The sequence below is a fragment of the Agelaius tricolor genome, unplaced genomic scaffold, assembly GCF_023055355.1.
Source record: "Agelaius tricolor isolate 1412-34295 unplaced genomic scaffold, bAgeTri1.0.p SCAF_1, whole genome shotgun sequence".
Lineage (NCBI taxonomy): Eukaryota > Metazoa > Chordata > Aves > Passeriformes > Icteridae > Agelaius > Agelaius tricolor.
In genome coordinates, this window is record NW_027269261.1 from 7,400,553 (window position 1) to 7,425,895 (window position 25,343).

General features: G+C 39.8%; 2 protein-coding genes across 2 annotated transcripts in view; one reads left to right on the forward strand and one right to left on the reverse strand.

Annotated features, from left to right (window-relative positions):
- The window catches only part of LIN9 (lin-9 DREAM MuvB core complex component), a 39,341-nt gene extending 18,030 nt beyond the window's left edge, over positions 1–21,311 (forward strand). The window contains exons 6-15 of the mRNA XM_071421710.1: positions 1,443–1,568; positions 6,463–6,620; positions 7,740–7,873; positions 9,093–9,212; positions 9,383–9,484; positions 14,199–14,279; positions 17,486–17,611; positions 18,286–18,468; positions 18,553–18,650; positions 19,947–21,311. Coding sequence (XP_071277811.1) covers positions 1,443–1,568; positions 6,463–6,620; positions 7,740–7,873; positions 9,093–9,212; positions 9,383–9,484; positions 14,199–14,279; positions 17,486–17,611; positions 18,286–18,468; positions 18,553–18,650; positions 19,947–20,052 — 1,234 coding nt within the window. The 3' untranslated portion in view covers positions 20,053–21,311. The remainder of the gene's footprint in view (positions 1–1,442; positions 1,569–6,462; positions 6,621–7,739; positions 7,874–9,092; positions 9,213–9,382; positions 9,485–14,198; positions 14,280–17,485; positions 17,612–18,285; positions 18,469–18,552; positions 18,651–19,946) is intronic.
- A 2,323-nt stretch (positions 21,312–23,634) lies between these two features.
- Positions 23,635–24,660, reverse strand: MIXL1 (Mix paired-like homeobox). Its single transcript, XM_071421733.1, has 2 exons — positions 24,249–24,660; positions 23,635–24,171 (listed from the first exon to the last, which is right to left on the reverse strand). The coding sequence occupies exons 1-2, from the start codon at positions 24,534–24,536 to the stop codon at positions 23,764–23,766; spliced, it is 696 nt and encodes a 231-aa protein (XP_071277834.1). The 5' UTR covers positions 24,537–24,660; the 3' UTR covers positions 23,635–23,763.
- Positions 24,661–25,343: the final 683 nt, after the last annotated feature.

The window sequence follows — 25,343 nt, forward strand, 5'->3', positions numbered from 1 at the left end:
CTACTGCAGTGGACTGTTTTCTGTGAAGTCCCATTGATTTTGGGTCTCCAGAGACTTCTGAAGTGCTACTTACTACCACAGTGATCACAGGCCCTCAGAAGCAGATGCACCTGTGATTTGCTTCCACCATTTTCCAGAGCTTCCAATCCAATCTTAGAGTTTGCCTGCTTAAGGACAAGAGTTAGTAAGAATAATCAAATATAGATTATCTTTCTCAAAAAAAAAAAAAAAAAAAAAGGCACCAACAAAAACAAAAAAAACCAACAACCCAAACGCCCAAGCTAAGTAGTTATTCTTTATATAGATATCTTATGTTAGCAACAGTAAATATGGATAAAATGATACTGTTGTATACCCTTCTGTGTCTGTTTCCTGAGCCTCGTTGCTCATTCTTTTTGTTTTCCTTTTCACTTTGTGCTGCAGCTGCAGATCCTCCTACTGCAAAACTATTCTGTTCTATTCTTGCCTGGGTTTCCTTATATCTGTGCACCTTTCCTCTCTCCTGCCACCCCAGACACTCAGTTGAAAGCAGTGTTGCTTCCAAGGTCCTCTTTGTTCTGTGCTGGGGTACATTCCCCTCCAAACCCCAGTGCCCTGCACAGAGTGGAGAAAAGCAGCTTTCTCTAGGATGCAGTTCTCCTTTTGTTCTTGCCAGGAGGGATCTATTTCAGTTGCACAGAGTCTTTCATGATTAACCTTCTATTAGATGGGCATATCTGCTGCTGCTCCCTTGTCTCCTCAGCCTAGGAAGGATGTGGTGCTACAAAGAAAAAAGGCAGTCATAAAACAGAGATAGAGGTGGGTCATAGCATCAGAGAGAAATTCCTCAGTTGTGCAGGTCTGTTCTCTGAACTGTCACTTCTCTCACACTGATCCTGTGCTTCACCATGCACTCATGGGGTGATACAATAGAAGTCTCACCTGTACAGCTGTAGAGAATGATGAGTTGGTTCAATTTCCTGTATTTTGGAAACTTCTGTTAAGAACCTGAGTTACAATTGAATGAATTGATGAAAAAAGGTACTGTCTGTCTGATTCTCAGTACCATATTGTCCTTCCCTTTATTCTCAATATTTCACTCTCTGGTTTCCTTCAGTGTGTTGCAGTATCCTCATGACACTGAGCTGACTCTGCTGAAGTTTCATTTGGTGCCTTTTTATCCATTATAGAGCAGGATGAATTATGTGTATTTCTCTGTAGAACCTAAGAAAGGAGCATTTTTAAATGTCAGTGGTAAGAAGAGTCAAAGAACAATAGTCCTGGAAACTTTCTGATTTTGTTTTTTCTGAATTAAAATTGTTCTTTGAATAGAAGTGTCTTGTTCATGTGACTAATTTATATTAATATTTTTAATGTGTTTCTGATGATGGATGTTTTTTGGAATCTTGTGACAAAAGTTTACTTAGTGTGGTTAACACAGGACTACAATTATGTTTCAACAGGCCACTATTTGAAGGAGATAATGATTTCTGTATATGCCTGAAAGAATCTTTTCCAACTTTGAAAACCAGAAAATTGACAAGAGTAGAATGGGGGAAAATCAGGCGATTAATGGGAAAACCACGGAGGTAATATTTCTTTCTTTTCTTTCAGCTATTACTTACATGTAATTTTGATGTTACTGAAATTATTCCTTTTAAAAAAATTTGCATTCAAATAGTAGAACAAAACAATATCTTCAGAGGAGTAAAACTCATTGTATTGAGGTGTTCTTTGAGCACCTCTCTCCCTCACACACCCTATTCCTTAAATGCATATGTCCATGTAGTTTTCATGAGCCTATGCTTGAAATGTTCTCTTCCCACTCCAGATAATTAAATGTCCAAGCTTTAACTGATGTGTTAAAGTTGTTATTGTGTCTTCTGTACTGCAGTGCTTCCTGGCATGGAAGAGTTGGCCAATTTTTCACTGAGGTTTTTTCTTCTATCTATAACCAGCTCTTCTTGGGGAAAAAGAGTGTACATTTTCACCTCATTTATTTTATTATTTTTTAAACCATTTTATAGATCCTCAGCTTTTCTTAGAGTGTCTGTCAAGACAGAGAAGAAATGAAGTCACCCATAAAGTATTGTCCATTGTAGAGAAAAAGCTAGAATTTAATGAAGGACATAGGGTTTTTTCTATTTTAGAATTTTTAATTCTTAAACCCTCTGATTAAGCTCAGCCTTTTCACAAAACCTACACAATTTAGCCTAGAGAAGGCTAAAGGGAGGATCTCATTTTGTACATAAATAATTGAAGGGAAGGTATAGAGAAGACAGGGCCAGGAGTTTTTTTCAGCATTATCTGGAGACAGGAAAAGAGAGAACAGGCACAGGTGAGGTGGTAGAATCTCCATCCTAAGATGTACTCCAAGGCCCTCTGGATGTGGTTCTGGGAAGCCTCCTGGAGGTCATTGTGCTGGAGGGCTTGGAGTAGATAACCTCCAGAGGTCTTTCCAAATTTGACCATCCTATCATTGTATAAGTAGTGTTTCGTAAATTAATCAGCCTTTTATTTCTGTAAATGCAAACACTAAGGCACTGAATCAATTTCTTCATATGGAAAATATGGAATATATTTCTGAATATATTCACTGAATATATTTCGTCATAGATCACTGAGTCAGGTTGTGTTTTGCATGATGGAAACCATTTCATCTTCTGTACCTGCAAACAACAGAAGTAAAAATTGTCAGTCAAGGGAAGACAGCAGAACCAGTTTGAAAATAGCTCCTCTAGGAAAGATGTTCCTGTAATTTGAGCTTAACTTTGCTTTTCATTCCTTTGTTGTCATGCTTCCTACTGAGAAAGAAATGGTGTATTTGGAGGTTAAGTCATCAATTTCTCATTTGACTTTTGCCAAAAGTGTTACCTCTCTAAAAGCTCAGCTTGCCTCATTCAGCAGTCTGGTGGACCATTGGTTAAACTTCAGAGTCTTGGAATGGTTTGGGTTGGAAGGGACCTTAAAGATTGTCTGGTTCCAGCAGGGGCTGGGGTCAGGGGCTGCCCTGGGCAGGAACCTTGTCTACATCAGATTGCAAAACCCCATCCAACCTGGTGGGTTGCAAATTTCCTTTTGTTTTTCAGGGGTTCTTTGGGTTGGTTTTTTGCTTTTATTTTTTTAAGCCATGGGGAGAGTGGTTTTGGGTTTGATTTGGGTTTTTTTTTTTTTGTTCAGCTATCATAGTTATTTTTTTAAAAAAGAGAGACTCATGCCAAAGGAAGCAAAGGTCTAAATAGGTAGGAAATTGTTTTATCTGAATTCTGAAGTAGAAGCATTTGACTGCATGAAGAGTCTGATTGTTCGTTAATGCAAACTTTGAGTTACTGCTTTACAGCAACATAAAATAAGCATTCCTGCTTGCTTTTTATTTCTATACCAGTATTTTTTTTTTAAATGATGGTATTCTCTTTCAAGATGTCAAGAGTGTTCTTTGGCCTTAGTTTTAAAATACTTTGAATTATCCTAAATCATTTAAATGCTTTTTCAAGATGATTTTAATCTACCTCTAGAGCAAAGATTTTTTTATTTTACCATTCTGTTAAAAATTTCTTTTCTCTGTCCTCATCATATGGAGCCAAGCTGTATACCATGTCAACACTGATATCTCCCCATAAGGTACTAAAAATAAATAATTAAGACGTTTTGCAGCCACAGTGTTGATGGCAGGGGATAATAGTGTCTCTGTGATGGTTATGCACATGGTTGTCACCTTTTTTTTTTGTTTTGTGTAAATATATTGTAGTATTTTCTTATGTCTGCTGCTACCTTAAATGTCCTATCACACATCAACAGTGTGTTTGATTGGCACAGCAGTATTCTTCATGAGAGCCTGCAAAGCTTGTAAGATTCCTGTAGACTGTGGGGAAAGATATGCTCCAGGAAAAGGAAGAGGTAATAGTTAGTTTTGTGTGCTCTGTGTAAACTTAATTTGGCTTGTAAAACAGCAGTGGAGATGAATTGAGCTTAGATCTGCTTGCCCTGCCACTACATGATGGTGGTGATTCCTGTTAGTTCAAATTCTCACAAGCAAGGTAAAAACTGAGAAGAATGTTCAACCTCTTAAGAAGTCTCTACAGAAAACTAATGAGTTTTCAATTTTGATCTGTACCATAGTTTTAATCTTCATTTTTTCATAGGATGGCATGAAGATAACCTTTATTAAATGCATTTGGGGAATGCTGGGTTGGAGGTTTCCTTTAACAGAAGCCAGAAATATATTGCAAATATTTTCTTCATCCATAGTTACATCATTTGGGACAGAGACTTTTTAAGACCATCTGAGCTATCAGTAAAACAGTATTGCTGTTGTAGGGACCTTCCAAGGTCAGGGATTAGTATATCAGCATTTGAATTTGTATTTCTAAGACCACAAGTCAAAAAACATCAGGTGATATTTGCTGTTCCTAGTGCAAGACCCTGGACATTATTAGAGGGACTAATACAAAGTCTGTATTGCTTTTTTTCTTTTTTTGCCTGTTTTGTTGTCTCACTGTGGTTAGCCATTCTTCTCCTCAATGGAGTTGAAAAGCTCTGACCTGCATTTTGCAGCTTGATATCCACAGCCCACTGCAAGCATTATTTCACACCTGTTCCCCCCACAGTAGTAAATATGAAGCCAATAGCATCAATAAATGAGAATATCCAAGTAAACTCTTCCTAAGTTTCCCAACCACTATCCCTCTCTATGTCTGCCACATCCCTTTCCAGATATTTTAATTTCCTAAGAGGACCACTGGAACAGTACATAATTCCAGGTAAACACATTCTGCTCTTCAGTGCTAAACTGGTGAGTGGGACACACACCTACAGCCTCAGTCTACAACAGAATTTCTAGGCTATACAAAAACTGGACTATACAAAGTGGTGATTTTTGTACTGATAGTGGTTGGAAAGCCTCATATGGCAGCCTTCAGTGCAGTGCATTTCTGCATTACATGACAAAAGTACCTCACAGCTGCAGTTCATTCTTGCTTATGTTTTCCTCCCATGTCTTGCTTAGGACTAGGATCTCATTGTGCTGACACTGGGAGAAAACAGGTGGCCTATGCCCCATATAACTTAGAAAACATGTATAAGATAAAAGGCAAGTGATGTGTGCATATAGAGTGTGAAAGTGCTGGTCAGTGTGAAACAAAATGGTCTCAGCATCCTGGCACCTTTGTGCTCACAGTCTTCTTGTGCACAATGCCAGGAAGAGAAATCGTGGAGAAGAGTGAAAGGGCTTTGTGGAACTCTCCCAGTGAGGGGTGTACAGAAGAAAACCTAAGAATGTTTGTTTCAGCATATAGTAGGAGAGTAGTAGAAGCAGATTTGGAAAAAGAAGCTGACTTCTTAGTAGTACTAGGTTGGAGATGAGTGAGGAATATCTTGAAGGGATTTAAGTCAGAAAATAATTTGTAGTGTAGTAGAGGGAGGCATCAGCAGAGTTGACAATGTCTTCTAAAATAACTTGATAAAATAGAATTTATTGATCAGTAATCAATATATAACTGTATGAGTTCGACAGAAAATGTTTAATCTGCATTTGACTGCAGTAAAGCAATTAACAAGGGTGGAAAATTATTTATCAAATAACTTTCTGCAATCAAGCAGACTTAAAATAACATTTGTGCACCTTTTTAAAATTACTTGTTTCATTGACATGAGAATGAAGAAACTTTTTTTAGTAAGGAATGAAAGATAGGATTGAGTCCTTAATGTCTTTTTGCTTATCTCCCTCATGAATCTTGCCTATTCAGTAGGTTAGAAATGAAAATTAATACAAACTAAGCACTTTAGGAGTGAGTTTTCCATCTTTTAGATTGCATTTTAAGAACAGCCCTACCCCAAAAATGGGGAAGGGAACTACTACAGATGATCTGATTTTTACACAGTAGCCCAAGATCAAATAAACTTTTACTATGATCAATCTCAGAACAGTTCATCAGAGATTTTGGGGCTGAGCTGTGCTTTGCACAGGTGCAAGGAGATGAGACAGAGAAGGGCCCTTTTATGTGCTGAGTCTGGTGCCCTGTCATACTCAGCTTAATTGAGCTAATGAGCAGATGTGAAAGGGATCTCCTGTGTGTCAGTGAGTGCTGGCAGCCAGGGCACTCACAGGACACCCTCCTCAGTGCATTGAACTGGCATCCAGAGCAGACTGGGGCCACCTTTAGCTTTGTTGTGACCCTAGATGGATCCCTATAAGCAGAAAAAATCCTAAAAAGTTGTGCTCTTTAGACATACCACTGCAACAGCTACTATTCCTGAGTATTATTTTAAAATAGACTCTTATTTTAAGGGTGAGAATTCTGAGGAGTAAGCTTGTCTAAGTGCATTAAACAAGATTTTTTTTTTCTCTTGAACACATCATCCCAAGCTTTTTCATTTTCTCACAGTGATTTTTTAAACTGTGCCTATTTATTTGATGTGCCTTCACATATACGTTTTGAGTGATGAATTTAAGTATAACATATATTTTATCTAATGAAATTACAGGTGTTCCTCTGCATTCTTTGAGGAAGAGAGGTCAGCATTAAAACAGAAACGACAGAAAATCAGACTTTTGCAGCAGCGGAAAGTTGCAGATCTTTCACAGTTCAAAGATCTTCCAGAAGAAATTCCATTACCACTTGTAATAGGAACAAAAGTTACAGGTAATTTCTTAAAAACAAACAAAATAAGCAGCCAAGTGTATTTTGTAAAGATTTTAGTAAGTCATAATCCACTTAGTGCACATAATTATAATAAATGTAAAACATCAAAATTATATGGTTTTTGTTAGTTCACTGAGAAGGTACTTGTGAAGATTAGGTGTTATTTTTAAAACACTGATAAGGTTTTGAGGTACAAACTTAGTATGACTTATTATTTCTGCTGTTCAAATTGTAGGATTTCTTACATGTCTAGTGTATCACCTTTTTGGAGAGAGGGAGATGCTTAATTTTAAAATTCTGAGTATTGTCTGAGTTTCAAATCTGACCTAATATAAACTGGAACTTTATTTTTCCATAAATAGAAAACTACCTGTTTTGAAACAGATATACAATTGGTATTGCAGTGTAGTTGGATGTGTATGCTGAACATGACATTGCCTTGCTAAGAAACCTTCCACATAACTGAGGAAGGAATATTATTGAAAACATTCCACAAGTTTTTCCTAGTTTTATGAAAATTTGAATTCCTCCCTCCTGTCTGATTTTGGTCCAGGTGCTTTTCACTTCAGCATCTCCTATTCAAGCCATGACTGTTCATTGCATTTTTTGTGTTGAACACCACTGCCCTTAGCTCTTTCTGAAGAGCAGAAGTGCACCACACTGCCTCTCCTCACTCTCCTAGACCTGTATCCTTCCACTGTGGAAGGACCTGCCTTCCACACTTTATTTTGCTAAATATGCAGTCATCAGAGGAGGGATTCAGAGAGAAGTGCTGTGCAAAATCATCTGGAAATTGACTTTTGCCTGCAAAATCTGTCTGTCAGAAGGTACAGGGTATGAAACAGTGGGAGTTTCTTAGACATAAGTGTAGTGCTAAGGATTAGATTTGGGAAATATTTAACCTTCAAACTTAAGTTTTCTCACAAATTTGGTAATATTTCTATTACATACTTTTTTTCTGGATTTGCTGTTTTGTTTTTTTTTTTGTTCCATTTAATATATGGCCTTAAAGTATACATATAAAGAATTACTTGCAAAAGATGTAATAAATCTGGTTTTGTTATTTGTATCATAGCATTGTAATGTTTGGTTTCTTGGTGCTCCTGTTGTTTTTTTCAGCCCGTTTGCGAGGTGTCCACGATGGTCTGTTCACTGGACAAATAGATGCTGTAGACACTCTTAATGCCACCTACAGAGTGACTTTTGACAGGGCAGGTCTTGGAACACACACAGTCCCAGATTATGAAGTTCTTGTAAGTATTCATGATGCATTCTAAAAGTAGCTGTAATAAGAAAATGAAATTTTAAAAATCTACGATGATATGCTTTAATCAAAAAAAAGAAATTACACCCAGGTGGTATTGTCATAAAGTAGAAACAGGCATAACAGATGCATGGGAAATTCCAGGACAATACAATTTTACAGAACAGGATAACCCTCTATGATTAAAGCAAAATGGCTCAGGGTGGAATAATTTACTAGACCAGCTATTTTAGGCTGTTACAATAGCCTGAGTTCAATATGAAGAAATAAAATGAGTGGTATAAGATCCCAAAGAGAATTCTACAATGAGATCCTGCCAGGATTTGCAGAAAATGTTCAAGAAAACCCTGGCCCTTTGGATTTGCCAAAGTCAGGAAAGGCCTGTGGGAGTTGCAAACAAGTATTTCGAGTTGATTGAACTTGATTTTGCAATTTCTTGTGCTAATGAAGCTACCTGGAAGGATGTTATTTTGGTCAAACAATTGGAGATTATCTCCCAGCTCCTAGGCTTTGTTCCTGCCAGGCAGTCCAGCCTAGACTGCAAGATTTCTGGAGGACCTCACTTTATTTTGTATCTTGTGTGGTGTTGGATCTACATAATTCTTCTAATCTCTGTCATTGTCACTATAGGACACGAAATAACACGACATGCAGACACTGCTGTATTCAAGGCAAAAAAAGGGAAGTTTCTTTTCTGACTCCAACATTTATAGATTTCCAAAAATGACAGTGGATTGGAGGATGAAAGTGCCACCTCTCCAATGACACTGGACAAACCAACAGTCCATCAAATTTCTCCTCCTCCATAAAGGAATGCAAAACAATAAGTTATTTACAGAAAGTGTGTGAGAAAGTTTGTTACAAGAATGTAAACATCAGAAGGCTTAGGAAATCTTAAAAAATCTTAAAAAATCAGGGAGATGCTGTCATGGTCTGAGTTTGGATCCTCTGCTGCGTTCCTGTTGTGATTTGCCTGCCAATGGCATTTTTGGAAATGTTCATGCAGCTTTTATTTGATGTGATAAAACTTTGAAAACTCCTAGACCAACAGCAAAACGTTCATCTTTTCCTGCTGTTGGGTTGGGGTGTGGATAGGCATGGCTAGTCCAGATCCCAGAAATAAATTAGTTAAGTGTTCCAAAAGGGTAAAAATTAATCAGACACTGAAGTATATCCTCCCTTTCCCTGTCCCTGTCCCTGTGTGGCAGAGCAATGAGCCCCATGAAACCATGCCAATCGCTGCCTTCGGACAGAAACAGCGGCCTTCGCGCTTCTTCATGACTCCTCCCCGATTGCCCTACACTCCTTCACTCCAGTCTCCAATCACTGTGAGTTACTGTCTTCCAGTGCTGTTCATCACCAAAGTGGTTTTTGGATACTTGAAGCTGTTACCTTCAAAAGTTTTTGAGATTAGTTTTCTGACGTTATTTAGCATGATCAAAATTTTAGCAAAACCCTGTGAAAAGAAGGTATTCATTTAGATTTTTATCCTTTATAGGACAGTGATCCTTTATTAGGACAATCTTCATGGAAAAACAAAATTTCAGGCACAGATAGTGAAACACTAGGAGGCTTTCCAGTAGAATTCCTCATTCAAGTGGTAAGTATTAACTGCAGCTCTTAATTTTGTTGTTTATTGTTCTTTTGTGTTTATTCTGCCAATTCTTCTGCAGTTCAATGACCTTCTGTTAATTTATGACAAGTATGGTAATAGTCAAATTAACTTTTGAAGAGATGTTCATTTTTGTTATTTGTTTTTATTTTGTTTTTTCTTAATTTTCTCACTTGTTTATAACTTTTGAAATATGCTGCTTTTCAGACCACAGAGGTCCTCAAAAGTGTGTTATTTTTCCAGATCTACCATTTTTATTTTTTAAAAAGTATTATTTGTACTTGCAGACTTTAAGATTTCTTTATTTATTTAAAATATAGTTACATTATGGAAAGAACATTTGCCTATATGCATTATCATATATATTTTATGTTATATAATATTCTACTCTCTTGGAGAAGAAAAACAACACTCATTTCCATTCAAGCAAACATTCATTTTATAGATAACACTACATAGAAAATCCTTTTTTCTTCACCTTTATGAAATAATTTCTCAGGTTTTTGTGTACTAGTTCAGAGGAGCACAGACAAGTAATGTTAGGAAGCTGAGGTTCACTGAATATTAAAACACATTGAAGCATTTTCCAGGATGATGGAGGAATGTAATTGCTCATGTTGGCTTAGCTTAAGATCAGTGATTGAAGTCTTTAACAAGGAAAGCAGTTTTGAACATGCCAAAGGAGATTGGAATGATTCATGTTTAAAATACTAAGAACTGAGAAATAAAATGCCTCTCAGATTTTAAAGTCTGTGTAATTGGTCAAAAGAATAAATTTGTGTCAGAAGCTCACATGACACACTAACATTTGGGCCATTCAACATAATGAATTTTGTTTGACAGTATCATCTATTCAGCTTTTTTAGAGGAAACTTGTATGAAGCTGATTTTGAAAAAGGTGGCACGGCATCTAGCTTAGCTAAGAAAATTTAAAATAGATGTAGTTTTCCATAAGATTAATTATGGAAAAATTGAAATACACAAAAGATACAGTCTTTATGCAGCTAAACTTTATCTGCAGCTGTTTGAGTCACTGAGTATGATCAGTGAGACTTGGTAACTAAGATGTATTGAGCTTTACATCTACTTAGAACATCAAATTGATCTGTTTATGATATTGTTTCTGCATTTGAAATATGAAAATGTGTGATTTGTCAGTCACGTGTGGCTGTATGTTACTACTCAGTATAAGGAAATCTGAGCTTTACAAGTATAGGCCTCTTGCAAATGGTGGCATTTTACAAAGATACCACGTTAATACGTATTTTTGCTTGAAGATTTTCAAAATGCTTTGAACAAAAAGAATCACAGGGCTTAAACATTTATTGAAGGACTTGAAACATTGTTTGTAAGAATCAATTTTTAATTAGAAGTTGTAGGAGGTACTGAAATTTGATGTTGTGCAATACATGAGACTGGTGAATGCTGATTATTGATTGTGCTGTATTCACCAGTCCAGATGTATTTTTATGTTAAAGGTTGCTGCTCAGGATGGTTTTTTAGCCTTTATGATAGACTAGTACTTAAAAAAAGTCAAATCCCTTCTTCTCATTTAATGTTGATTCAGGAAGTTAATGGTCAAATCCAATTTGATTCCAAGAAAACTTTCTCAAAAGCTATTGCCAGGCTGTTATTAATAAGACCACAAAGAAACAATTTTATGGGAAGAATTTTGGACAAAACAGAAAATACAGAGCACACCTCAAATAAGGTTTCAACGCAGCCCTTTATTTCCCTTACCTGAAATTAATTTGGAAGAAGAGGAAGTGAATCCAAAATCACATGCATACAATGACAAATAAATGTTAGGGATATTCTCTTTACCTATAACTTGAAGTTGTAAGCAAACATTGGGACTTTTAACAACTATTTTAATCATTGTTCTATGCTGTCTTAGTTTTTCTAAATCTTCATATTTATTACTACATGTCACAGTTTGACATCTGAGACTGTGGACTGATGCATTAGAAGACTGGCTCAAAAATTAACATTATATTAAGAATAAAGTCAGCAATAAATGAGTAATGTATTTTTTAAATCTTTCATGCTTTATTAATTATGTGATGTATCCTTAAATATTTCACATGCTGTATGGCAGGTCAGAATTGATAGATTGAACTTGTACATTCCTAGACACTATTTAAATTTGGAGGACGTTTTTCCAAGTGTTCAGCTACAGCTTTTTTTTAACTTTCCTTCCTGCCTGCTTCCCTTTTTGTTTTGGGGTAAAGAATTCCATTGGAAGGCAGCAGTGTAGGACAAAGCAGGTGTTGGCAGGGTCGGTGCATGCCCGGTAGAGGGAGTGTGGTGATGCAGCACGAGCACCGCAGTGACCTGGGGCCTGCAGGTGGGGAAAGGAGGGATCTTCCCAAATTAAATGCACGAGGAACAATCTGAAAATGGGCACTCGATTTTTGGCTGTTTTCTCCTTAGGAAAATTTTGAAAATATTGCATAGTAATTTATCACACACTGCATTTTGAAATGCTCATATTTTATGACTAACAAACGAAATCAGAAGTGAAAATCTAAACATTCTGGTTGGGTTGTACCTTCCTTAATTTTAATGTGGAAAAGCATTGTACTAAAAACTTGTTTCCAGTTTATTGAGAAGTATAAATTGCAACAGTAAACAGGATGAGTTATGGTGAAAATAGAGTTGTTAGGCAAGCATTTCTCAAGACAAACAGGGCTAGACTGAATTATAGCATTCACTGGCAGATGAAAATGGAGGTCTATGTAATAAAATGCATCCATGAGAGAAAGTTGGTGGACATGATAGATACAGTGAAAATCCTTAGAATCAGATTATCCTGATTACTGGAATATATCTTGGAGTAGGATGAATATAATAGAAAATCCAAGCTCATCCAATGGAGAACTAGTGCTGTGCATCCTCACATGTGTCTGCACATCAAAGTAGAAGTTAAGAATCAAATGCCTTGCAAATTTGGGGAGCAAATTATATATTCTGCATTAATTTGAGGACTCATCAATTTCATGAAGGAGAAGAATGTGTTAGGCAGTTGCTGGATGGTGATGACAGCAGAGCTTGAAAAGGAACTTTTTGGCAGCAGTGGCAGATGGTGTACAGTGCTTTTCTTCCTCACAGGTGTTTTATTGGCAGCATGAACACTTGTGTGGTGTGGTAGAAACTAGATCAGAGAGGCAGTCCAGCTCACAAGTAACAATTTTAAACCTTTTCTTTCTTGCCCCTTCTGAATTTGTTTTTTTGTCATTATCTCTTCTGTGATCGAGTTCTCCATGCAAAATGCAAAGAGCAGAAAGAAATGCAAGTGCTGTCACTGGGGGACAGCACAGGGACAGAAATGAGCAGCTGGAATTGGGAGGCTGATAGTACATGCAGTGCTGCCTCTGTGCCTCTGGCCATGGCTCACCATCCATTCATAAGATGCATCTGGCAAAATATTTGCAGTAGAAAGAGAGAAGTACTGATGCCATTTTACAGGTTTAGTTTCCTGGTGTGTCATTCAGAATACTGTTACAAGCTACCTGTGCTCACACACAGGAAAGATGGCAGTGAATGGAAAAAGATAAAAAAAGGGTCACAAAAGTTTAAGGGATGAAGAGCCCTTTAAGGGAGTGGAGTCTGAAAAGGCTTGGGTTGTGCTTAGTCTGGTGGAAGAACAGTGGAGAAGAGATGCTTTTATTGTCTCTGAATAAACAGGGATAAATACAAGGAGGGAACATTACATTTAGCTGAAAACCAGCTTTGGCAGTTTGGCAATTTCAAACAAATTGCTATGAAGTGAAAAAGAATACATTTAGCATGGAAATTCACAGACTTCCTTATTAGCTGCAAGAGATCCTGGAACAATTTTCTAATTACAATTTGTGGGGGCAAGCAACCTGGCTGCATTAAGACTGAACTTAAAAATCACAAAAGTGATTATATATAAATCAGATGTGTGTTGAACTAGGAGTTCCTATTTCTCCCAGTCACATGTTTCACTGCTGGGATGCAGTTAACCCCTCTGGAATTTATAAAACCTGAAATTTTTGCTCTGTTTACTCCAGTAATAAAAGTGTTGCTAGTTGTAGTGAAGCTAGAATTTCTCTCAGGGCCCTGGAGTATGAATAATTTTGGGAGTGATGAGTATGTTGAAGGTGCTCCCAGTGGTTTCCACTTCAGCCTGCTAGGTCCCCAGGGCAGGAGACACAGTGTATTCCCATTACAAGAGGGAAATGGAAAGCCAAGAGTTGTTCTGTATGAAATAGATCCAGTCTCTATAGCAGGGTTTACTGCAGGAGTTTGCACAAAGGGCTGGTGCTCAGTGGAGGGCACAGCTGAGAACTGTGGGGGGAAAAAAGGTGCAGTAAGGTGAGTGGTACTAATTGTAGTATCATGACCATAACACCCTTCACTCTCCTTCAGCCTATAAAAATGAAGGTTCTTCGGCCTCTAGCTGACCATAAATCATGTTAGTCTTCCTATAGGGAATTTCAGCTAATGGATTTTAACATTCATCAATTTAGGGTCCTTGGAATCACTGTAAAAATCTCAGGAAATTCCATCATTTAATTTTAATTAATTTTTATTTCTGAATTTTAACTTGATCAGCAACTGAGAAATACATTTTAAATTATGAAAGAAACAGGTATGGTTTTTTATCTTGAATTTCTATGGCATTTCAAAAGTGCTTAAGGACCTATTCTTTCTAAAAATAGTTCCTTTGTTTTAGACCAGGTTATCGAAAATCCTTATGATCAAGAAGGAACACATCAAACAATTGAGAGAGATGAACACAGAAGCAGAAAAGCTGGTGAGAATGTTCTCTTTTTGGTTATTAAAACAGGATATGCTTTAACAGCTAATGCAAATAAGGAGTGTACTCTAAATAAAATGAATTAGGAGTGTAGTCTAAATAAAATCTGTATTTTGTTTCTTTCTATGACATGAAATGTCTTTATTATTTTTAAAGACAAGTCAGAGAGATCAGTTGTTTCAAATATGATTCTCCCTTGAAAGTAGTGTGCTTTGGAAACTGATTAATGTGAACATCAGGATAGCACATGTCAGTTAACACATAAAGTAAGGAAATACCGTGTACCTTGAGAATTTGGAGTACATGTTTATATGGTAAGACATTTATGCTAAAACTGTTCTGCAGGTGGTAGATGGTTAAAGCAATTACTAATTTCAGAGATTTTTGTGTAAAGCTCTGAGTGCCCTAGACTGGCCTTTAAAGTTACAGTACCACAGCAGCTACAGAGTAATTAGCAGCAGCAGCAGCATAGTTTTTCTTGCTAGCTTTATCTAATCAGCAAGTCAGTAAATCAAAATTATAAGAGTGACTCTTCTACCACCCATGGCTAGAAAATAACTTGAGAAAGCTCTCAGTCTCAGCCTTGTGCCAGCATCCATCCAGGCTATTGTCTCTGCAGTGTACAGAAGGCTAAAGGTTTGTGGAGAACAAGGGAAAACAATTGCTTTATTTCTTGAAACAAAACAGTTGGGGTTTTTTTCCATGTAAAATATTTGAATGTTGAAGGATGTGATTTATTGTGGTGAGATTTCTCTTTCTGTCTTTAATGATCCTGTGCATGTTTGCATTCTGTTACTCCACTTCCTACTGCCCCATCTTCGTGTCTCTGTAATTTTCTTCTTCTGTGCCATGGTGGTGTTCTTCAAAACCTTGTTATCATTTCAGTTACTACATTATTTTTGCTGTATTTTGTGTGTTAGTAGCTAAACTAGATGCAAAGAGAAGCAAGATTAAAGCAACCTGCAACTCTGAATACCTCAGAAAAAAAATTAATTTAAGAAGAGTTGGTAATTATTCGTTATCATACTTTTGCATAGATAAGGAGGTCCATAGGAATGACAGTATCCTTCCTCTAGCCAAGTACCTGAATGTTAGCTCAGCTAATAAGTCATAAATTACTTGTATTGTTACTTTTCTTGGTCTCCTTTTCCCACAGAATTGAAAGGGCAAAAAAGCAGCTGGGAAGGAAATATAGAAATAGATGCTAAATTTGCTACATTTTAGCTCACTTGTAACCTGCCTAAGTTCTTCCCTGCTCTATTTCCTTTGAAAACCAGCAATCATAAAGCAACTGCCATTACTGCTCAAGACTGTCCTGATAAAAATAGAGGATGTGATACCTTCCTATTGGGCCATATTCTTAGCCCATCTTCTAATCCTCTTTGTCCCTTGACAATCCCATCTGTGTTTTTCCCACTGAGTATGTGTTGCTTCTCCTTTAACATCAATAACATACCTGGACTTGAATAAAATTGAATCCTTTGAGTTCATTCAGGTGTACCTTAATTGTCAGACTTTGGTAATAATTCATACATTTGTTGTTTGATAATTGTTAGAGTACCACTGCTGTTTGGCTTAAAGTAATCCTTTTATGAATACTTCTGTTCAATCTCTGATTCAATATAGAAATAAATGGAACTGACCAAAATCAGAAATGGTACTGAATGTGGACCATTATTATCTGGCAATAATAATAAATTTACACAAGTCAGGGGATGCCTTCAGAGGAGCTATTAATGTATACAACTGTACATTTTTTGTCTCATTTTTCTTGACATCACTGTACTAGTGTGGGTTGCAGGCTATAAACAAATTACTGTGTACATGAACCAGCAAACATTTGGATAAACAAATATAAATTGAAAGGAGATGCAATAAAAACAAGGTGAAGGTAATGCTGGTTGTCTCAGAGAAGCATCCAGATCCTTGGTGACAGAGGTTTTACCTGCTTCCCTCTACTGGAAGCCATCCATCTCTTGTCAGTGTAGCTGTTCATCAGTGTTTCCAGGTCCTGGGCTGTGCCCAGGTCAGAAGTAGTGCTGCTGAGAAATATTTCTTTTGTCATCACTAGCACAGAATGCCCTTAGCCTTACCTCTCCAATAAGGAATTCATAATTGTCTGCAGCTTTCACAGCTAAGCTGAAGCTGTTCAGTTTGCTCTAAGAGAACTGGTCACTGGATAAGGTCTGAAAGATTTGATTTTTTATGTTCCACAGCTGCAGAAAGTATGCCAAATTTATGCCACTTTCCAGTGAATCCTGAAATTATGGTGTTAGTTTAAAGCCCTGTTAAGTTGATATTCAGATTTGTAAATCCCTGGAGAGCATCTCAGTGATTAGGTTTAATGGGGAACTTGGAACTGAACTCATAATTGAAACCTTTTGAGTTTTTGACCAGGATTATCCTTATGGAGGCTCTTGACTTTGCAATTTGCTTTATCTTGTGTGTGAAATCTATAGCTACAAATTTTGCTTGTAGGAGGTACCTGTATCTCAGTCCTATGGCTGGAACTACCTCTAGCATCTCTTGCAAGAGGCAATTTGGAGAGGAAATTTTATAATATATTGTATGTTTTGTTTCAATTTTGTAAATATCACCCAATATATGGGTGACAATGTCAAGCTGTATTCTGAAAAAAGTGTAAGAAAAAAGGTACTGTATTTTGGTATTTATTCTTTTTGTGGAAAATCATGCTTACAAAATACTGTTACCAAATATAAGCTCTAGTAACTTTCTTTTTTGGCAGGACTGTTAGCTGTAACAGCAGGTGTGTAGCACTGAGTCATCCTCAGGTGACCAATAAGTTACTAGCCAAATGTGCCTCCCATCCTGCAGCAGCAGAGGTGGTTGAGGCCATATTGTCCTGTGCTGTTCCTCTGCTGCCAGGATAGTTTTCTGCTCAGCCAGCAGGGAGAAGCCATGCCCAGCTACTGGAGGAATAAGCAGGTCAGACCACAGTCATCTTCTGTAGCATTTACCACCATAGATTATTGCAGAAGGGAATAAAAGCATGGTTGTTACCTACACAGTTTCATCTGGAGTTATAAATAATCATACTGCGTTTTAATATTTTCTATGTTAACATTTTTCTGTTTCACACCAGGATTTCAAATATCTCAGTATTATTTTCAAATAAAAGCTCCTTTTGATGAGTTCAAAATCTAGTATTGCATTAACTTTGATATGCTTTGTGTTTTCCACAGAAATCCTATTCCATGCCAATTGGCATTGAGTTTCAGAGGAGATATGCAACTATTGTTCTGGATCTAGAACAATTAAACAAAGACTTAAATAAAGTTTTGCATAAAGTTCAACAGTATTGCTATGAGGTAAGATTTTGCTGGAATCTCTGTGTAATTGGTGGTTTTGCTCAACCTAATTAGAAAACTGAATTTTCTGGGAATAGGAGGTGGGTGGGGGTCACACTGAGATGAAACTCTTGGTAGCTGTGTTGGATTCCTTCTCTGGAATTTGAGCTGCCTTTGAGCAACACTTCTCCTGATACCAGTGGCCTGCTTTTAAGTAGACATATGTAGGGGGATAGAATAGAAGAAAATAAAGATAGTGTAGAAAGTAATCTCAGCCCTAAGGAGTTGCAGCTGGGCCAATGATCAAAGATTGGGAGCAGGCCTGACATTACCAGGCCACAGCTGTAAGCAGTGAGAAGAAGATGCTATAAAAGAGAGGGGTGGCTGGGTGAGAAGGGCACTGGAGTCAGTTGGCTGCTTTGTGAGAAGAAAGAGTCAGTGCTCTGAGGAGCTGCCCACGAGAAACACCAAGGAGGTCTGGAACTTTTGTGATCAGAAGACAGCAGTATGGAACCCCTGCAATGAGATGACAAAATTGGTGACCCCGGTGTGATTCAGGGCAACAGACGTACATAAAGAAAAAACAACACTGTGTACTGTACACACACAAACTGTCTTTGAAATCATCTCATTTCACACATCCACCAAATGCAAAGGACACCTTCATTGTTAAATTCTCCCCTTCATATCTGCAGCTTGCTCCTGACCAGGGCCTCCAGCCGGCTGACCAGCCCACGGATCTGAGGCGCAGGTGTGAGGAGGAAGCTCAGGAGGTCGTCAGACAAGCCAATACCTTGTCAACAGGACAGCTCTGTGTGGAGAGTGAAAATTTAACTGATCTTATCTCCAGACTTACAGCAATATTACTGCAAATTAAGGTAAAAAGTTTGCACAAAATAGCTTCTCCTGTACAATACTTATGTGCCGAACTGTGAGAACATTTTTGTTTTCTTCTTCTACAGTGTCTAGCAGAAGGAGGTGATCTGAATTCCTTTGAATTTAAATCACTAACAGATTCATTAAATGACATTAAGAATTCAATAGACTCCTCAAATATCAGGTATTACTTTTTGAATATTTAATTCTTAATTACATGCTTTGTGATAGTTCTGACTGTATTTTAGAGGTGAACATTGATTATAATTAAGGGGTTTAATCTGGTAATTTCTAGTTATAGGAGGGGTCCCATCTAAAAGGGGGGCTTCTTAAAGTGATTGTGAAATGAGCAGTTTTCTGTTTGAACCTATCAGTGAAGTAAAAAAAACCCTATCATGTTAAAAGTTAAAAAGGGCTAAATGGATGCAGCAACAACTAGACTTTCTTGTTCTTTAGTCATTTATGACAACGAAAAACTTATTTTAGAACATTGTCGGATTTTGAAATCTCACAAGTAATACAAGTATTTTAAACCAGAGAACAGTACAATTTCAGTATTATTTTAGCATACTCAACCTCTTGTCTGTAAATATCAAAAGGTGGCATATGAGACAATTAGAGGTTCTGAGCAGCTTCCATTGGCAAGATTTTAAGCCAAGAAACAGAAGAGCAGCCATATTGTGCCAGATCAAAGGCTAGTCTAGTCTAGATGGGCCATTTTTCAACAGTTGTCACTGGCAGCTGCCTGAGGAGGCATCATAAAAATAGCAAGAATGTGGTAGCAAGAGAGTAGTGATACTTGTCTGGAGTACCCTGCAGCCTCCAGCAATTTGTGACAAGCATTATATGCTGTTAAATTATGTCATTTAGAAAATAAATCTAAATGCTAAGTGGGTTTTTTTTATATCCTCACTACTTGTATTGCTACATAATAATGGGAGGCTGTACATATGAATTTTTAAATTTTTTTCCCAAACATAGTAGGATTATTTCAATATAGTTATTGAGAACTACTGTTTTATAGCAATTTTCATTAGGAAAAACAAAACCAAACCTCAGACATTAGTGAAACTTCTTTATAATCAACCCTGCAAATTGCATATTGGAATTGATTCAAGTAAAGGTTGATGTACCCAGCAAAGAAAGTGATGATGTTTCCATTTCATGGGAACATGTGTTCCATTTCACTTATTTTGGCCATTTTAGCATCTCTTCATAATATTTTAATTTCACTAACTCTGGTCATACTAGAACCTTACTTTAAGTGTTTAAGTCAGTGACTCTTGATTTCTGGCAGCTGTTTGTGCAAGTTGTGTTTTCCCATATTTCTCTGTCAAGTTGCATTTGTCTGTACTGCTCTCTGATTCACCTAGATGTGGCTAGGCTCACATCTTGATTTTTCACTGTAGAGATATTCAGACATAACTCCTGCATATGGGGTTCAACATTTCTTACTTTTGTTCTTTTTCTCTTCCCATAGTTGTTTTCAGAATAACGTTGAGATCCACGTTGCACATATTCAGAGTGGTCTGAGCCAGATGGGAAACTTACATGCTTTTGCAGCCAATAACACCAACAGAGACTGAAAACTTCCTTTCAAGTGTACAGCAAGTAGTTCTGGAAAATCTTCTTCCTTTCTATAGGCTTCACCAAATACCCTAACTGCCAGAAGACAAGGGAAGAGAAAACCTCTCAGAAAGGACCCTTTTAAATATATTATATCTGCTTCTTAAGAAAACCAGCGTTACATTAGATTTCTCCATTTGTTATTCACATGCAGTAGTTTTGCTAACTGGTAATCTCTTAGTAATTGCATTGATTATAGTAAACTTGAAAGCATACTTTCATATAATTTGAACTTGGTTTTTAAAAGTTCAGATGAATTCTGCACACCTCTTGCTGTTGGATCTCCTGGTATGTTAGAAGTGCTGAAGAGGAAATGGTTGGAGTTAGTAGGCACATGGCAGGTCTTTGTTGTGTAAAGCTCCACCTCTGTGTAGCTCTTCAGAGCTGCCAGCTCAGCCCTTGGGAAGCCCTGGCCTAAGGAAGCAGCAGCAGGATACAGCCAGCAAACATAAGCTGTAAACTGGAGGATGTTGGGCAGGTCTGTCGATCAGTCAATGTCTTGTTGGAACTCTTAATTTATCATAACTTATAGAAGGAGTCTAATGAAGGAATATAAAAATGGAACTGTTAACTTTCCAGAAAGAGATTGGTTATGGCTTTTTGCCTGCACACGGGACAAAAGAAGTGTTTTAGGTGGTATTTTATATAAGTGACTGGTTAAACTTACTGTTTTTCCAAATTCTTGTTTGTTTTGCACAAGTTTTAAATTAGATTACTGGTTATTCAACAATACCCACCATATATAAATATGAAGATTTTTATAATTACAGATAACCAGTGAGGTAAACTGCAAAAATAAGAAGTGATAGCCTGCCTATACCTTTTGGAATGTTAATCTTGTAAAAAGTGTGTATTGGTTTGTTTAAATAGTCTTGTAAAGCTTCTGTGTAATGAATTGTTTCCAGATATGGATTTTCAGAGATAGCTGTAGAGATGTTTTTGATTCTTTTAGATGCCTCATTAAATAAGGTCTTTTATATGTTAATGTATAAAGAATATGTAAACAGGATTATTTTCAATTTTAAAATTTTGTATAGTTTAAAGACGCTTCTGTATTCTGTGTTGGTATTGTGCCACTGCAAAACTTTAGTGCAGAGTTTATATTTAGCTAAATTTGTTCTGTTAATTAAGAGAAATGCATAAATCTTTTATTCTCAATGAAATTTGTAACTGAATAAATTGACCTATGAGAGTTGATATATTTCACAAAAATGCAAAATTTTTTGCAGATGGTCTCAGGTCATTTTTTAAGAGAAGCTAATTGCTGAAAATGAAATATTATGAGGATGTGGTGAGTAGCTGTTTTAAAAGGTATTTTAAAAATTTACAAGGGATACTATAAAATAATGATAAACACTAATTTAGCTGAGTTACCCAGGAAAACCTACCTCTCATAATGCAATAGAACATCACAGTGGTCCCTGCAGTTGCTTTTGTAATTATATCACTCATTATTTTGTGGTGTTACCATCTGTTTGATAAAGAAGATATTGAAAGGAGTCCTCTGCCACCACCCTTTTCATGTAAACAGAGAAAGGTGCCAAAGCCTAATTTAAGGTCCATAAGTTTAGTCAGGCAGGAAGGAATCTGCTCTACAGCTAACTCAGGAAGAAGGAACCATCCCCTGGCACCCCTAAACTCAGGTGTCTGCTGCTCCCTCTGCTCTGGTCCTGTCCTGCTGTTGGGACTCAAGCTCAGCATGTGCACTGGCTGCTTGTGAGGAGCAGGACTTCCAGTAGGAAACACCAGGAGGGTCCCTGGGCCCTGTTGATGGCAAACATCCCAAACTGAGGGGGAGACAAGTTGTAGCTACCAGAGGATTTAGGAACCTGCTTTTCATGGCAAACCTTTATCCTACTGGACACAGAATAACCTCCACACTGCAATCTCTGATTCCTTGGGTATGATGGTTTTTACATGTGGATACTTAAATGTGCTCTCCAGCATGTTCTCTGTTGCTGTAGGTTTTTTATTTATTGGAGGGTAGTATATCATAGAAAGATCTGTCATTTGTGATTAGCCATTTACCTTCACATGTCATTTACCCCACTCATGTAGGCAATGTGAATATACACATCTTTTCTTTTCTTTGAAAGGCTGCACTTCTCCTTGCTTACTGATGTGTAGGGTCAGAGTTAATGTTGAATCTTGGTGACAGTAACAAATCCAACTGCTTTTGCTGAGTGTGCCCCAAGCATAGCAGGAGTCTCAAGAGCTCACTGCAACTACCATACATGAAGTCTGCAGAGCAAGTTACTTTGATTTATTATAATCAGTAAACTTGAATTTACCCTGAGCCCTCAGGAAACCATGGGGGGCTCATTTTCTGTCTCTTCCTCCAAGTGCTTCACTCCTGGGGCTTGCCTGATCCCCAGCATAGCACCCAAGTCCACTTGGGACAGATGGTGCCTCTCAGGTAGGTTGGTTGGTTTTTGGTGCATGTTTTTTTTCAAGGGATAGTTTTGGGGTTTTTTTTGATGGAGAGTACTAATCAGCAACCCTGCCATGCCACTTCACCTTGCAGTCCAAGCAGCGTTCAGCTGTCCCAGATCTCCCAGCACAGGTATGTTACGGGGTGGCACTGAGGGATTTTGTGCACTGGCAACCTTATTCTGTGGGGCATGATTCCTGGTACAGGGTATTTCATTCTTCCTGTGCTTCTGGCATTTGGGTGCTTTTCCATGATTTATAACTTGCTCTGCTAGGCTCTGAAGTACTGTTTTGTAAGCAGGAAGAATTTGTCTTCTGTTCAAAATACGTACAGAGTAATGTATCCTTTCTCAATAAATTGAATTAGAGGAGAGATTCTGTTGTTACTGGTTTTGCTGTTCTCAGTGCAGAGCCATTCAGCCCATGAGTGATCATGTGAACAGCTTCTGAGTAGTCCCTCCCTACAGCTAAAGCACGCTTACAGGGTCCACACAATACTGCCATTTCTCTTAATTTAACATTATCCTTGCCTTAAGTGGCAGACTGGAGGCTTTTGTCTGAGCACTTGAGATCTGGGGGTTTGTATTACTTAAGCCAGACATTCCCATTTTCATTTAGGGATGGGGTGTTTGTTTAGGGCAGATTTAAGACAAATACTGACAGAGAAAGTTTAAGGCAGTTTCTGTAACCTGTCCTTTGGGCCCCTTAGGTCTGTTATCAACATCTGAACTGCAGCTGTGGCTCTCCAGGACCTGGGAGGAGAACCTGCAGCTGGGATATCTACCACTCCTCTACCCCCCACCATCAGCCAAGGTAAGAAACCTTGCCCCTGCACTGGGTACACACACAAGCAGATCAAAAATGTAAACCTTTATTTTCTTTTCCTTGGTCAAAAAACCCCGACAGACCACATTTTTTTACGAGAAGCCCCCATCCCCAAAACACAGTGGATTTGGGTTAGCTTTTTGGTTAAAAGAAGGTTAAATAGATACACTAAACATGATACAAGAAAGCTTTAAATACAGTGTAAAAAGATGCCCTCAGCTGATGGAGCCGACCCGTATCTTTCTTAAATAAATAGGTACAATCAGTTACTAGCAGATAAAGTGCAACAGTGGCAGAGCAGCAGTGAGGTAGCGCGGTGTGTGGCTGCTCCCCGCCCGAGCAGCGGGACGGGCTCCGGCGGGAGGGCTCAACCCGCCCGGTTACCCCCTTCGGGGCCGGTCCCGCCGCGGCGGCGCTCACAGGGCGCGGAAAGCGCCGAGCGCGTTCTCCTCCCACTCCGAGCCCGACTCCGAGTATCCGCTGGTGTCCTCGGCGTCCGACACGGGCGAGTACTGCCCGCAGAAGGCGCGGGCCGGCGGGAAGGGGCCGGCGGCGCTCCCCGCGAACGGGCCGGGCTCGGCCCCACCGGGCGGGAAGCCCTCGAAGCCGGGGCCGGGGGGGAAGCCGGCGGCGGGCGGCCACGCGTAGGGGGCCGAGCCGTCCTCCGTGCGGGCGGCCGCGGAAAGGGCGCAGCGGGGCCGCTGCGGGGCGCGCAGGGCAGCGAAGCGGGGCGGCCGCGGGCAGCCCGGCGGCGGCGCGGCGGGGCCGGGGCGGGGAGGGCCCCGCTGGCGGCGGGACTTGGCGCGGCGGTTCTGGAACCACACCTGGGGAGAGAGGGCGGCGGTGAGCGCGGCGGGGCGGCCCCGGCGGCATCGGGCGCGGCGCGGCCGGCGCCCCTCACCTGGATGCGGGACTCGGGGATCTGCGTGGCGTCGGCCAGTTTCTCCCGCAGGTAGATGTCGGGGTACATGGTGTCCTGGAAAACCAGCTCCAGCGTCTCCAGCTGCGCCGCCGTGAAGCTCGTCCGCTTCCGACGCTGCGAGGCCGCCGGCGCCCCCTCGGACGGCTCGGCCGGGGGAAGCGCCCTGAGGGCGGGCGAGGCCGGGCCGGGCCCGCCGCCCCCCGCCCACCTGCCCGCGGGGAAGGCGGGCGGCTCCGCCGGGGGCTCCCCGAAGCGCAGCGCGGCCATGGCAGCGGCGAGGAGGCCGCCGGACGGCCGGCCGAGCTTTATAGCCGGGGAGGGGGCTCGGCAGGGGCGGGGGTTCGAGGGGGCGGCCCGGCCCCGCGGGAAGGTGAGCGCCGGGCTCCCCGCCGGGCCCCGCGCCCCAGGGTCCCGGTGGGGTGCCCGCCTGGGGCGGCCCCTGCCTTGCCCAGCCCGGAGGAGTCAGTGATGCCCTAAGCGTGCCTGACGGGGGTGGGTGATGGCTGGCAGCCCTCGGCTCCCCGCCCGAACCATAGACAGCAGGAGGGAGAAGGGAGCGGGCTTTGCATCCGCACGCAAAACAGCTGGGTGTTGGGAGTTTGGCACCCCGGAGAGGACCAGAACAGCGGCTGGGTTGTTTCTAATACAATGTCTGGGCTGGTCGGGTTATAAAGTTCATTCGCTTATGGAGGTAGTTCTCTCGAGCAGCTGACTGCTTTGGCAAGTAATGGATCGTGCAGGGTGTGAGACATAAAGCAAACAGGAGTTATCTCTTCCCCGTGGTCACGACTGCTCCGCTTGCAGTGCTTCACTGCCAGCTGTGCGGGTGGTGTACAGATTTCTGCTGCTGCAAAAACATCTTCTTTTTCAGATGCAAGTTAAATGCACCTGGAGAGCCATAGCAGAGGCAGACATCGGTGTCATCACCTTTTCCGCCACTTGCTAATGCCTTTACACATCACACTGGCACATCCCGTGTGCTTCTGCCAAAACTGATTCCCAGACAAGAGGTCTTGTGCTGGAACGCTGCCTGCACACCCCAACAACACCAAGGCACTTAAAATGGTTTGTTCT

Excerpts from the sequence above, each read along its gene's own strand:
- MIXL1 (XM_071421733.1), bottom strand. The coding sequence starts at position 24,536 with ATGGCCGCGCTGCGCTTCGGGGAGCCCCCGGCGGAGCCGCCCGCCTTC. Across the intron at positions 24,172-24,248 it reads TCCCCGAGTCCCGCATCCAG|GTGTGGTTCCAGAACCGCCG; the intron begins GTGAGGGGCGCC and ends CTCTCTCCCCAG.